This window comes from Sinocyclocheilus grahami, unplaced genomic scaffold (assembly GCF_001515645.1).
Source record: "Sinocyclocheilus grahami isolate Dianchi unplaced genomic scaffold, SAMN03320097.WGS_v1.1 scaffold1093.1, whole genome shotgun sequence".
NCBI classification, from domain to species: Eukaryota; Metazoa; Chordata; class Actinopteri; order Cypriniformes; family Cyprinidae; genus Sinocyclocheilus; species Sinocyclocheilus grahami.
Genome location: NW_015506272.1, coordinates 25,793 through 38,879, shown reverse-complemented (window position 1 = coordinate 38,879; position 13,087 = coordinate 25,793). Strand labels below are relative to the sequence as shown.

Below are 13,087 nucleotides of genomic sequence, written 5' to 3'. Positions count from 1 at the left end.
AAGGGGTGACTCTAGTGTTTAGGAGTTGAATCTTCTCTGACACCCTGAATATAAACTCTTCTTTCTTGCACTAATCATTGTATCATCAATTTCATCATGATGTAAACAGGAAGGCTTATTATCCATTAGTAGGTTAAATGAACAACTGTTGTGCAATTGTTTGACAATGCATATTGCTCGCCGTTCGCTGTCTTACTAAAGACGCCCGCTGGCGGTGAGCCTGGGTGCGAGGGCCCGTTCATCGCTGCTTGCAGCTTTAATTTCAAGTTATGACTGCAACCACAAAATGTAGGCATACAGTGTGAACACTGACACAATATCTCACAGATATTCAATAGCTCTGTTCCAAAATCTAGTATACTGCATTTTAAGACAGCATTTTAATCCTTCAAAGTCAAGGCATTCCCAGAATGCATTGTGACAAGTTCAGTAAAAATAGGTTATAAAAAAAAAACTGGCTATAAATATATTTATGTGTTATTCAGAACTCAAAAGTAACTCTACAATAGTTGGTTGGCAGCAAGGTAGCTCCATATATTCTGGAACAAAATATTTTTAGGTGAAAAGAGGCAATTATAGAATGGGGTACCGCAGGGCTCTGTATTAAGGCCAAACCGTTTTCTGATCATGTCGTTCTGTGTACTCATTTGCCAGGCTATGGAAAAGCAGGTGACTATCTGTCGGACTCTGGCCACAGCGAGATCTCCTCACGCTCCAGTCTGGTGAGCACCTCCTCCCTGGATATGGGACAAAATGAACGCAGACATCGATATGGAGTAATGGCTGGGGAGGGCCATGGCAGTGGCCACCGGCTAGAACGCAGGGCTACTGCTGATCCTGACCAGTACAGCTTGGGGTAAGCAGTACTCATTACTCTTTCAACTAGTTGTATTGTTGCCTGAATCACTAGTCAGGTAATTGGTCTAAAGCAGTACTTCTCAAACTTTTTACACCAAGTACCACCTCAGAAAATATTTGGCTCTCCAAGTACCACCATAATGACCAACATTAAAATACAGCAGCGTAGTAGGCCTAATTATTAAACTACAGCTATGCACAGTTAAAAAATGAGGCAGTTTTATTCCTAATAAGAATATTTATTATTGTCTGCCACTTTAAACATTGTAAATACAGTTTGAACATTAACACTGCACTGTGCTTACATACAGGTAAATAAAAAACTTAAATGTACTCTACCTATAAGTTAAATAAAAACTGCACTGTACTTTAAAAGTAAAAAAAAAACTGTACTGTACTTAAATGTAAAGTAAAAAATTTACAGTACTTGATCAAAAAATGAACACAGGCATCATTTAGCCACCTTGCAAACTTTTTAAAAGTGTTTTAACAGTGTTTCCCAACCTTTTTCCTGCCACGGCACAGTTTTGATATGTAAAAAAATCCCACGGCACACCACTAAGCATTACAAAAAAAAGATAGAAAGGGGAAACGTATTTTTTATTATTCGTTTTTTTCCAATAATTAATTGCGTCATCAAAGCTGGTATTTTGGCTTTATATATGATCAGACACTTGCACTTACTTTCTGAAAATCATACTCAAATGGAGTTAATGAGGTTTTTGACAAGCGAGTGACAGAGATCTGTGTTTTGTCCATCATTAGAATGGGCGAGTCAGTAATTTAATAGCATCATGTTTTCACCAGTTTGCAGGTTATAAAGTTTATTGTAGCTATATGGGCGCTCAGTTTCTCTTGTTGTTAATACATTTGGCCAAAATCTCACGATATAAAAGACGAACAGCTGACAGTTCTTTATTTACCCTTGCACTGCAAAGAAGTAGAAGTCTGACTTCAAACTGAACATTCATTCTGAATGAAGCGTGGATGGAGTTATGAGGTTTGACTGACAATTTGAGGATCCAATGGCGTGTTTAGTCACAAGCTCTTTAGAATGCTTTTCATTGGTTAAATATTTGTAAAATCCACAAACCGACATAACAATGACCAATAGCACTGATTTAAAATAATAACGAAATATAAGAGATAAGGACGTTTTTGATAATTTTCCACGGCATGCCCGACAACAGTGGTTGGGAAGCACTGTTTTAACATTAATTAATATTTAGTGATATTAATCAGTGATTCCTCTGCATACCACTAGAGGGAGCCACACTTTGAGAATCAGTGGTCTAAATCAACCCTGGGTTAGTTAGGCTGTTTTTGGGCTCATCTGACCCCATTCGGAAATTTTTCTCAGGCAGTACTTACATAAGACCACGTTCTTGAGTTTAAAAGCAGATATGCAGGTTTCAAATATGAAACCATTTTTTTTTTAAATGATGCATAGTGTTAAAAGTACAACACTTGTGGCGGGGCACTCAAAAATAAAGTGTTTTATTATGCAAACTGGAAATACCAGTACCACACTAAAAAGAGCAAACAGCAAGTCTATATTAAGTTACCATCATGGCCAAGTCCTGGCAATGCAGTTACAATTAAACCCTTCTGGATTCTTCTACCCTTTCTTCTTTCAGGTCCTACTCATCAATGCAGGACTGCCGGGGTCTGTATGTGGGCGCCACCGTGCTGTCTTCCCCCAGCTCAGAGGAGCTTACCCAGGACCAGGGTGACCGGGTGTCTCTCGATGCTGCTGATTCTGGTCGTGGCAGCTGGACTTCATGTTCCAGCGGCTCCCATGACAACATTCAGACCATGCAGCAGGGCCGTAGCTGGGAGGCACTTGCAGAGGGTGCGGGGCTTTGGGGAAGCAGAGGAAGCTGGGCGTCTGCCTGCTCCTCTTCGTCCTCTGCGGCATGTTGGGGCGAGGACTCTGAGGGCGACACGGGCACCATCAAGCGAAGAGGAGGGAGGGATGTGACCACAGACCCAGAGACCAGCAGCATCACCTCCACTGGTTCAGAAGAGTCCAGGCAGCACAGTCGACGCCCCTCACCCATCACTGCAGGCAACACCAAGGCTGTGATCAGTAAGAGTCGCCACATTAACCTGGTTTGAAGGGATAGTTCACCCAAAAATTACGATTCTTTTGATATTTACTTACCCTCATGTTGATCCAGTGCTGTATGTTCTTATTTTTTCCATATAACACAAAAATGAGAAGCATCAAAAAGCTTTTTTTTTAAATTCAGTAGCATTTAAAAGTTACCATTTCTGCTAGCTTCATAATGGGCAAAAAACTTACCATAAAATTGGTCCATACACCCCGTGGGCTAAGCTTTATGAAGCCATACAATAACTTTCTTTGAGGAACATTTTGGAAAAAATCTGTTATTTACTGAAAATTTTGCCCAAGTCAAGTATGATACCTTTTGGTGCTTAGTGCTCAAAAGATGTGGTGGGGGAAATATTTCGATTTTTGGGTAACCCTTTAAAAGGGATAGTTCACCCAAAAATGAAAATGTTGTCATCAATTACTCACCCTCATGTCGTTTCAAACCCCTAAGACCTTTGTTCATCTTCGGAACACAAAGTAAGATATTTTTGATGCTGCTGACATAGAACTATAATTACATATAATTAACATTGTTTACGAGCAATGGAATACACACTCATGGTACTCTCGATAATGGCGGCAGACTGTCCCGGGAAATATTAAGTCATTATTTTTATTTTCTTTGCACACAAAAAATGTATTCTCGTAGCTTCATAAAATTACAGTTGAACCTCTGATGTCACATGGACTATTTTAACGATGTCCTCACTACGTTTCTGTGCCTTGACCATGGTAGTATCCATGCTGTCTATGGAGGGTTAAAAAAGCTCTCGGATTTCATCAAAAATATCATAATTTGTGTTCCGAAGATGAATGAAGGTCTTATGGGTTTAGAACGACATAAGTGAGTAATTAATGACAGAATTTAGATTTTTGGGTGAACTATCTCTTTAAGAGGAACTACACCAAGTTATATTTCCTAACCTATCTGTTGTGTTTACATTTATCAAATGTTGAATTTTTGCATGAAAAATACATTCCCAACGATCATACTAACATCTGAAAATGAACACTACAATTGAATTGAACACTACAACGTGGAACAACACAACAAACTACCTACAAAAGTGATCTTTCCTGATCTAGTGCATGTCTGCATGTGTCCGTCCACATGTGTGAAAAGCGTTACGGATATTAAACGGATCTGTGGTGTCCGTCTCCTCCCTCAGCACGGAAGGATGGTCGTTACCGAGACCCTCCTCCCACGCCGCCGGGCTACACGGCACTGACCATCACAGATGCAACCGAGGGTACGGCTCACTCGGGCAGGAGACCACCGGACTACACCACCGCCTTGCAGCGCTCCCGTCTTGTCACACATTCCCCCGACTCCCAGCAGCCCCCAGCTGTGGGAAAACCCACCCATTCGCCGGACCCCCGGGGCCGAGAAGAGGAGGAGGCAGAGGAGGTGGAAGAGGAGGGTGAGTGCTTGTCTCCCAAACTCAGAGCTCAAAGGAGGAGAGGTCCACACACAGCAGTTCCCCCCAGGCCATGAGTTACATACACCACCCCAACAGGAAGGTAAAACATCCCAAAATCCAGTTACTTCCACACTCACGCACTCCACGCACACTCACGTACACCAGTCACGGTCTCTGCATGCCAGGAGGACAGCTCCTTCACCTGCCCACCATCACCAACCACCAATGCATCTCACACAGTGCATGCGCTGCCACAGAGACAGCCTGCCCCCCGTCGCCGTGGCAACATCCCAGTCATTGCTCCCTGATCTTAGAGACGTGTGTATTGGCTCTCACCCATCAGTGCTCAGAGGAAAATCACTAGATCTGCCATCATAAATGCTTGAACACATGATAGAGCCTGAAGTTGTGTTTGTGTTGTCAGGTAGCACGTAAAATAGTGTTAGTACTTATCAGCACAAAGATCCTGATTTGGGGAATTGTCCTATTATTAATTTTCACAGTAGTAGTCTTTCTTGTCTTGTCATGTTTGTCTTTGGTATGGTAAGGCCAGAGCATATTTTATTCCTTATTATATTTAGCAGTATGCCTGTGACTTTGTTCCAAACCCCAGTGCATTTCCTGCCCTATACAGCATTTTTAAAGGGGTCATATGAAAAATAACATTATTTGGTGTAATGAAATGTGTTTATGCGGTTTAAGGTTCAAAAAACACATTATTTTCCACATACTGTACATTATTGTTTCTCCTCTATGCCCCGCCTTTCTGAAACGCGTAGATTTTTACAAAGCTCATCGGTCTGAAAAGATAGGTGTGCTGTGATTGGCCAGCTATCTAGTGCATTGTGATTGGCCGAATTCCTCAAGCGTGTGACGGAAATGTTACACCCCTTACCATACTGTGATGGCATGTCCTGGCCGGAGCCATGAGACAAAAACATTAAAACCCATTATAAACAAGGACATTTGTTGCATCCAGTGGGGACATAATTACGGATTATAATGATTAATATTGTCTTTTTTTCGCGTTGCGTTGCATCGTGCCTCGATCGGAGAAATGACAAACAACAAGCACTACTCTACACTGCTCAAAACTCACGTTTGATTCATCAGTGGGAAATCCTTAAAATGAAAACGTACTTACAGTCTGTGAGTCAGAACAGCCGGCATTGTAGTCTACTCTTCCAGGATCAGGAAACAGTCTAAAATGTGCTTCACACATCTGAATATTTGGGTTGAACTGTTCTGGAACAGTGTTGTAAATACAACTTAACCACTGATTTCTAGTCGTGTCCTCTTTTGGAAGACCAAACAAAGTAGTTTCACACGGCGGGCTAGAGTGAGAGGAGGCCGGCGGGCCTGAGTGAGTGGCGGCGGGCGGGCTTGAGAACGGCGCGGCCGGCAGATTCCATGAAGGAGCGGCCAGCGGGCTTGCGGTAACCACATGTGACGACCCCAGGCTGGACTCTGTTTCATCCACGGTGAAAGCCGATCCAGCGATCCACAGTGCGAAGTTGATGTATTTCCTCAGCGATCAGCACGGATCAGCTCTAGGCATGACGAAGCGGATATCGTCCTCTTTTGGAAGACCAAACAAAGTAGTTTCGCTTTCACAACGAAACACACAGCATCTCCACGACATGGCGGCAGCAACAATACTACAGCGAGAATAAAAGTTACGCCTTCTTTCTTTGCGTGAACATTTGGGTGGCGTTATGCAAATCTTCCAACATCGTGATGTGAATATGGGGGGGGGGGGTTTTAGAACGAGCCGTTTTAGGTAGGCGTGGTTGCCTCTTAACTTTTATAAAGAATCTCTTTGGATTTGAGACTTTAGTCTTTGCAACTTTACAGATCTTCTTTATGCACCAAGAGCTTGTAACACTCCAAAGAGAAAGGAAAAATTGAACTCACATCATATGACCCCTTTAAGCGTCAAAAATAGCACAACTATGCTGCCTTACATATTATGTGTGTGTGTATTTTTTTTATATGTAGTCTATATATAATACAGTAAATTTATATTTAAATACAGTTGAAGTTAAAAGTTTACATACACCTTGCAGAATCTGCAAAATGTTAATTATTTTACCAAAATAAGAGGGATCATACAAAATGCATGTTATTATTTAGTTAAGTACAGTGCAGTCTTATTTAGTACTGACCTGAATAAGATCTATTTCACATAAAAGATGTTTACGTATAGTCCACAAGAGAAAATAATAGGTGAATTTATAAAAATGACCCAGTTATTCTTAATACTGTATTGTTCTCTGAATGATCCACAGCTGTATTTTTGTTTAGTGATAGTTGTTCATGAGTCCCTTGTTTGTCCTGAACAGTTAAACTGCCTGCTTTTCTTCAGAAAAAAACCTTCAGGTCCCACAAATTCTTTGGTTTTCCAGCATTTTTGTGTATTTGAACTAGGGTTGCAAAATTCTGGAAACTTTCCATGGGAATTAATGGGAATAAACTGGAAATTTGCTAAATTGCAGGAACTGGAAACTTAAATGTAGTTGAGAAACAATCTTGCAGCATAATCTTGGTTAAAACTACCAGATTTAAGGCAATTTCAGTTTAATTTCTACCCTACACATTGCTCAATCACATGCATACAGCACACTGCTTAGTGCAGGGCTATTGAGGCCACACCCCCTACATGCACTGTGCTTTCCTGCATAACATGAACAGATCATTTCTTAAATCCTGCACACAAAATATCAAAATGTCCATCTTGGTAAGTATTCATGTAAATTACATGAATAATACAAAAAAACATGTTTAAAACTTAATTGTGCTGTGTGTAATATACTGTGCAACTAAAATAGGCTATACCATTGTAAAAACAAATACACGGACTGAACAAACATTTGAGATGATAATAAAACGGAAGTCTAAAAATGACCCTCCCCCACACACAATCCCCTCTAGTCACCTAAGAGGGGGATTCCCCTCCATTTTCTCCGAAGCCACACTTGCTGCATTTGAGCCCAAAGACTACATCTAAGTTTTGATATTCTAAATATATTTGAGTTTAACTAGTAAATACCAAAAAGTGTTTATACACTAGCTAGCCAGTAAATTAAGATATGAAAAATCGAAGCGAGTTAGCACTATTTCATTGACAATTTATGAGGTATGTGCTAGGTAGCTCAAGCTAGCTGATGCTCTTTCTGCTAGCCAGTTTTCTGTTATCATGCAGAAGAACAATACTGGTCAAAAGTTTGGACACATTACTATTTTTAATGTTTTTAAACATTGCATATCTTTTGCTCATCAAGCCTACATTTATTTGATAAAAAATGCAGAACAAACCAGTAATATTGCGCAGTATTACTGGTATTACAATTTAAAATAATGGTTTTCTGTTTTGTTATACTTTAAAACAATGTATATCTGTGATGCAAATCTGAATTTTCAGCATCATTACTCCTGTCTTCAGTGACGCATGATTCTTCAGAAATCATTCTAATATGCTGATTTATTATCAATTTTGGAAACAGTTGTGCTGCTTATATATTTTTTATTACCTGTGATTCTTTTTTCAGGATTCTTTGATGAATAAAAAGTATTTAAAAAAAAAGAACAGCGTTTATTTAAAATAGAAATCCTTTTTTAACAATACATTACCATTCAAAGTTTGGGGTCAGTATCTTTTCTCTTTTTTTAAATAAATTAATACTTTTATTCAATAGTAAAGTAGTAAAGTAAAGACTTATATTGTTAGAAAAGATTTCTATTTTGAATAAGCACTGTTCATAAGTTTTATTTATCAATAAATCCTGAAAAAAGCAGCACAGACGTTGTTGCATTTTAATGTTTTGTTAGTCTAGCCCACGAGACGCGCCGCTGCTGTGTTATGCATTCAAAATATTAGAGAAATATAGAAGCTCAATGCGTAGAAGATCTTGATTAGGTGAAAACCGAAACCAAGCCATTCACACAGATGCATATTCAGCGCATTTTTAGACGGACAAATATGACTGCTGCACTCGCGTCTCACACAAGAGATGTAGCCATGCAAAGTTAAAACAGTTTAAACGTCGCAAATTTGTGGAGGCTTTTTTTTTTCACTGCGTCTTTTAAATGCAATCTGCGTGATGGGCGATTCAGCTCTTTGTATTAAGCAATGCATAAATACATTATGCTATTTTGTTCATAATTGTTTATGCAATTTACGAAATTTATATTTGATTTATATGAGTTAATTTAGACGTAATGCAGGCTTTTTTGAAGACATTTATTTCTTTGCGTTGACAATTTAAATGTGCTGCATTATTTTGCTCATTGCGTCCTCCTGTGGCCTCGGGAGACAAGACAAACGTTTCCTTAAAACCTATTTAATCCACATATAAAACATTAGAAATTAGATATTTGTTTAATTTTTATTGTGTGTTTGACTGTTAAAACAAAAAAAATTGGATGTTTTTCTCAATAAATTGGGTTAATTTAAAAATACAGTGGTTAAATTTAAACATTTTTTTCTATTGATCTTTGTTTTAAAAAGGTTATAAAAAATGTCAATAGTTATCGATACTGAACAATATAAAACATTATATCGTTGATAAATTTTTTAGCTATATTGCCCATCCCTAATTCAAACACTCACTGATGCTCCAGAAGGAAAAACCATGCATTAAGAGCATTTTAAAGATTAGGGTAAATGTAACTTATTTTGTCTTCTAGGAAGCATGTAAGTATCTTCTGTAGCTTCTAAAGGGCAGTACTAAATGAAAAAAAAAAAAGATATTTAGGCAAAATAAGAAAAATGTACACATCCTCATTCTGTTTAAAAGTTTTCACCTGAATAAATATCTTATTCAGGTCAGTACTAAATGAACAATAACATGCATTTTGTATGATCCCTCTTATTTTGGTAAAATAATTAACATTTTGCAGATTCTAGAAGGTGTATGTAAACTTTTGACTTCAACTATATATATTAATATCTAATTATAAATATCTATAATCTATATAAATCTCTCTCTCTCTCTTGCTATGTATATATACACATACATATAGACACAAACACATATAGAATCAATGCTTCACTCCAAACTACGCCATCTAAAATAGAATTTTATATAGTTATATTGTTAATTTTATTCACTACTGACAACTATTTCTATCTTTTCAAAAACTAACTTTTTTGTATGCCATGTGTTTTTTTTATAGTTAGAGTTACATTGTTCGTTTAACAGTTATGGTTAGTCACTTGTGAGTGATGTGAGTAACATGTTGCTGCATATGAAGTAGGGCTGGCTGATATAGCTAAAAAATTTAATGTTTCATACCGTTCGGTATGGATAATTATTGACATTTTTTAATCAATTTTTTTAAAACAAAAAGCAATAGAAAAAAGTTTACATTTAGCCACTGTATTTTTAAATTAACCCAATTTATTGAGACAAACAAATATTTTTTTGTTTTAACAATCAAACACAAAATAAAAATAAAAAATCTAATTTCTAATGTTTTATATGCAGATTAAATACGTTTTAAGGAAACTTTTGTCTTGTCTCCCGAGGCCACAGGAGGGCGCAATGAGCAAAATAATGCAGCACATTTAAATTGTCAATGCAAGGAAGTAACTTTATAAAAACGTGCATAACGTCTAAATTAACTTGTAAAAATCAAATATAATTTCGTAAATTGCATAAACAATTATGAACAAAACAGCATCATGTATTTATGCATTGCTTAATCCAAAGAGCCGAAGCGCCATTCACGCAGATTGCATTTAAAAAAATATGAGATGCAGTGAAAAGGAATAAACCTCCACAAATTTGTGACGTGTTTTCTAAAAGTTTAAACTGTTTTAACTTTGCATGGCTTTCTATACATCTCTTGTGTGAGACGTGAGTGCAGCAGTCATATTTGTCCGTCTAAAAATGCGCTGAATATGCATCTGTGTGAATGGCTTGGTTTTGGTTTTAACTTAATCAAGATCTTCTCCGCATTGAGCTTCTATATTTCTCTAATATTTTGAATGAATAATGCATGGCGTGTCTCGTGGGCTAGACTAACAAAACATTAAAATGCAACAACGTCACTTACATCATTATCACCGCATCTCGCGCGCCACTGATGACGCTCCCAGACGCACACCTAACATTCAAATGCAAATGTTTATTTTAAATTCAATTAATATTCATTCTTTATTCACAATCTCCTCATCACAGGCAGGCACAGCACTCATTTCAGCATGTGTTTGTGTGTGCTGTCTGCGTCACTCATAGCACGTGCCTATATCGTGCGCTATATCGAACATTTTTTCTATCGATACCGTTTTATCGCCCAGGCCTAATATGAAGCATTTCATATCAGTGACCATTTCAGTTAGGATGCTTCACACAGCCCCAGTTCCAGTCTACCTGCCATGATGGTAATTTTTTATTTTTTTATTTTTTTTAGCATTGCATTATTTGGTTCCAAACAGTGGTGTGCTTGCACCATCAACATGAGTATTCCTGTGATTACAAAACTAGTGGCAACTGTTTGCTAAGATAAGACGATACAAGTTTTATTCCAGTTTTGGTTCCTTTGCTTTCATATGCACAAAACTGCACTTGCATCTGTTTACTGCAAATGCAGTGTAAGAGATGTGAAGTTTGTGACACCAAAGGCAGTTTCTGCTGAGACAATGAGTAATGAGAAATGCACATTATCAATAACAGTTCACTTTCACATGTCACTCGGGTTTGGATCAGAGCCTGTGTGTTTAGGTGATTGTCCTGGATGCTCACAGAGATTCTCTCTTCTTCTTCCAGAGGATGAACAGGTGTCTGCTGTTTGAAAGGGGGCGACACTGGCTGCACTGCTGCATTGACTCATGGCCAATATGGGGCATTCACAGGTCAGACAGACAGACCATCCAGTCTACATTTTGCCGGCACTGCCTCTCTCCCTCAATGATGGATTCATCTCCCTGCCCTGCCTTAATGCATCATGGGGGGTTTAATGCCCTGCATGCTAAGAAATACTGTGAAGAAAGGAGGCGAGCAAAAAAATAACTTATTTGACACTTTGGAGAATGGAAAAATGAGCTGAACTGAAACTCGAACACAGCGCTTTGACATTCACACACACACACACACACACACACACACACAAAACTACTGTTAACTGTTATCTTCAGACAGTTCCCTCTTTCCTTCTGCTTAAAGGTCACATGAACGTTTAGTAGTGCCCCTCAGCACTTTTTAACTGTTTTTAAGGTGTAAACTGATGCACACAATCAACATTTCAGTCACCCAATTCTGGACATGCAGTTTGGATGGCAAAGAAGGCTTGACTACAACTTAACGCCACTCCTTTTCACATCAGTCCTGATGACAACACTCATATCTGTGTGGTTCAATATAACAGTATTATATTTGCAGGAGCACGACTTGAAGGACATCTCTTCTGCTGGATGACTATAAATAGAGTTCACATTGACTCCTGACATACGTAGCACACCGATTTAATCTGGGCGCTTTGTGAGAGGAAATGATGCTAAGTGAAGCCTTAGTGAGTGATTTTATTGGTTTTTGACTGCAGTGGGTTTGAGAGCTGTAAGAAAGCATCAGGTTTGGTCAAAGGCCTCATAACAAACATGATACAAAAACAAAAGGCTGAATAAATTTACATCTGTTGGTAATCGAGGCTCCAAAGTCCATTAAAAGTGAATCAGTTCAGCTTCAAGAAGCTTTCAGTGATGAAGAGGAAATGTACACACTCATCTTTGATATGACGCAGGCGGTTTTATCAGTTCAGTGCCTATCCAGCTTTAAAAGCATTTGCTGTGGCTGTGGCACAACATCAAGCCCCCTGTTGGTTAAGGTGAGAACTGCAGGCTACTCAGGCAAATGGGGATGGTTTATTCGGGTGCTACTTTCTTCCTCTCATTAAGTGAAACCATTAAGGTGGTGTGTGAAAGATGGTGGCTTCTGTGTTAAGTTTTTCTTTACGAGGGCTCAAGTCATGCATGTTTCTCCTGGAGTGGGCCTTGAACTAACTACCACTGCTGCACAACAGCTTCCACAATCGCTCACAGGAATTCAACTGAAATCTGCTTTTGAGACTCCGGTGGGCCGGAAACATACAAACCCACCCGAAGTCCACCAGTCAGAGCAGAACTGAACCGGTGGGAGCACATCACTTTTATTCTTTCATTTTAATCACTGAGTTAAGCTGATCACATTGATCAGTAGTTAGAAACAATAGACTAAAGAAGAAAAAAGAAGTTTGCAGTGTATTCCACTGTACTCTGTAACATAACTACTTCAATGTTTCTTTCTCTAGTTGCTTGTTTGTTTGTTTGTTCGTTCGTTTGTAGGTTTTTGTTTCTTTTTGTTTGTTTTTGGCTCCCACACATTTTTTTTTTTTATAATGGTTGCGGATACAGTTGTTAATAAACAACACATTTGTAACTAACTATATCGACCATCTGCTACCACCTATTTTTATTTTTTTTATTAAATATTCACGTTTTGGCAAGCCAAGATGAGTCGCTTGTTTTGCAAAATAAGTTGCACAAATTGTACAAGCATAAATACAACAAGGTAAATAGTAGTAGGTAGCTGTTCTGCTACTCTGTTTATGTGATGTCAAGTGAGACGTGTACATTTAGCTGGTGAAGATTCTCTCTTTTTTGACTACTTTTACCTGTACGTCTTTTACAAAGACAATTGGTGGAGTATGTATTTGT

At 38.5% G+C, this 13,087-nt stretch overlaps 1 protein-coding gene across 11 annotated transcripts in view; it reads left to right on the top strand.

The window, feature by feature from the left end:
* The window catches only part of rapgef2b (Rap guanine nucleotide exchange factor 2b), a 136,142-nt gene extending 123,913 nt beyond the window's left edge, over positions 1 to 12,229 (top strand). For 8 of the 11 annotated variants that reach the window (XM_016252227.1, XM_016252221.1, XM_016252219.1 and 5 more), the window contains 3 exons: positions 655 to 856; positions 2,496 to 2,947; positions 4,144 to 5,060. In XM_016252227.1, coding sequence (XP_016107713.1) covers positions 655 to 856; positions 2,496 to 2,947; positions 4,144 to 4,469 — 980 coding nt within the window. In that variant the 3' untranslated portion in view covers positions 4,470 to 5,060. Of the gene's footprint in view, positions 1 to 654; positions 857 to 2,495; positions 2,948 to 4,143; positions 5,061 to 11,165 lie in introns of those variants that run through there. The other 3 variants (XM_016252222.1, XM_016252216.1, XM_016252224.1) reach the window with 3 other exon arrangements.
* Positions 12,230 to 13,087: the final 858 nt, after the last annotated feature.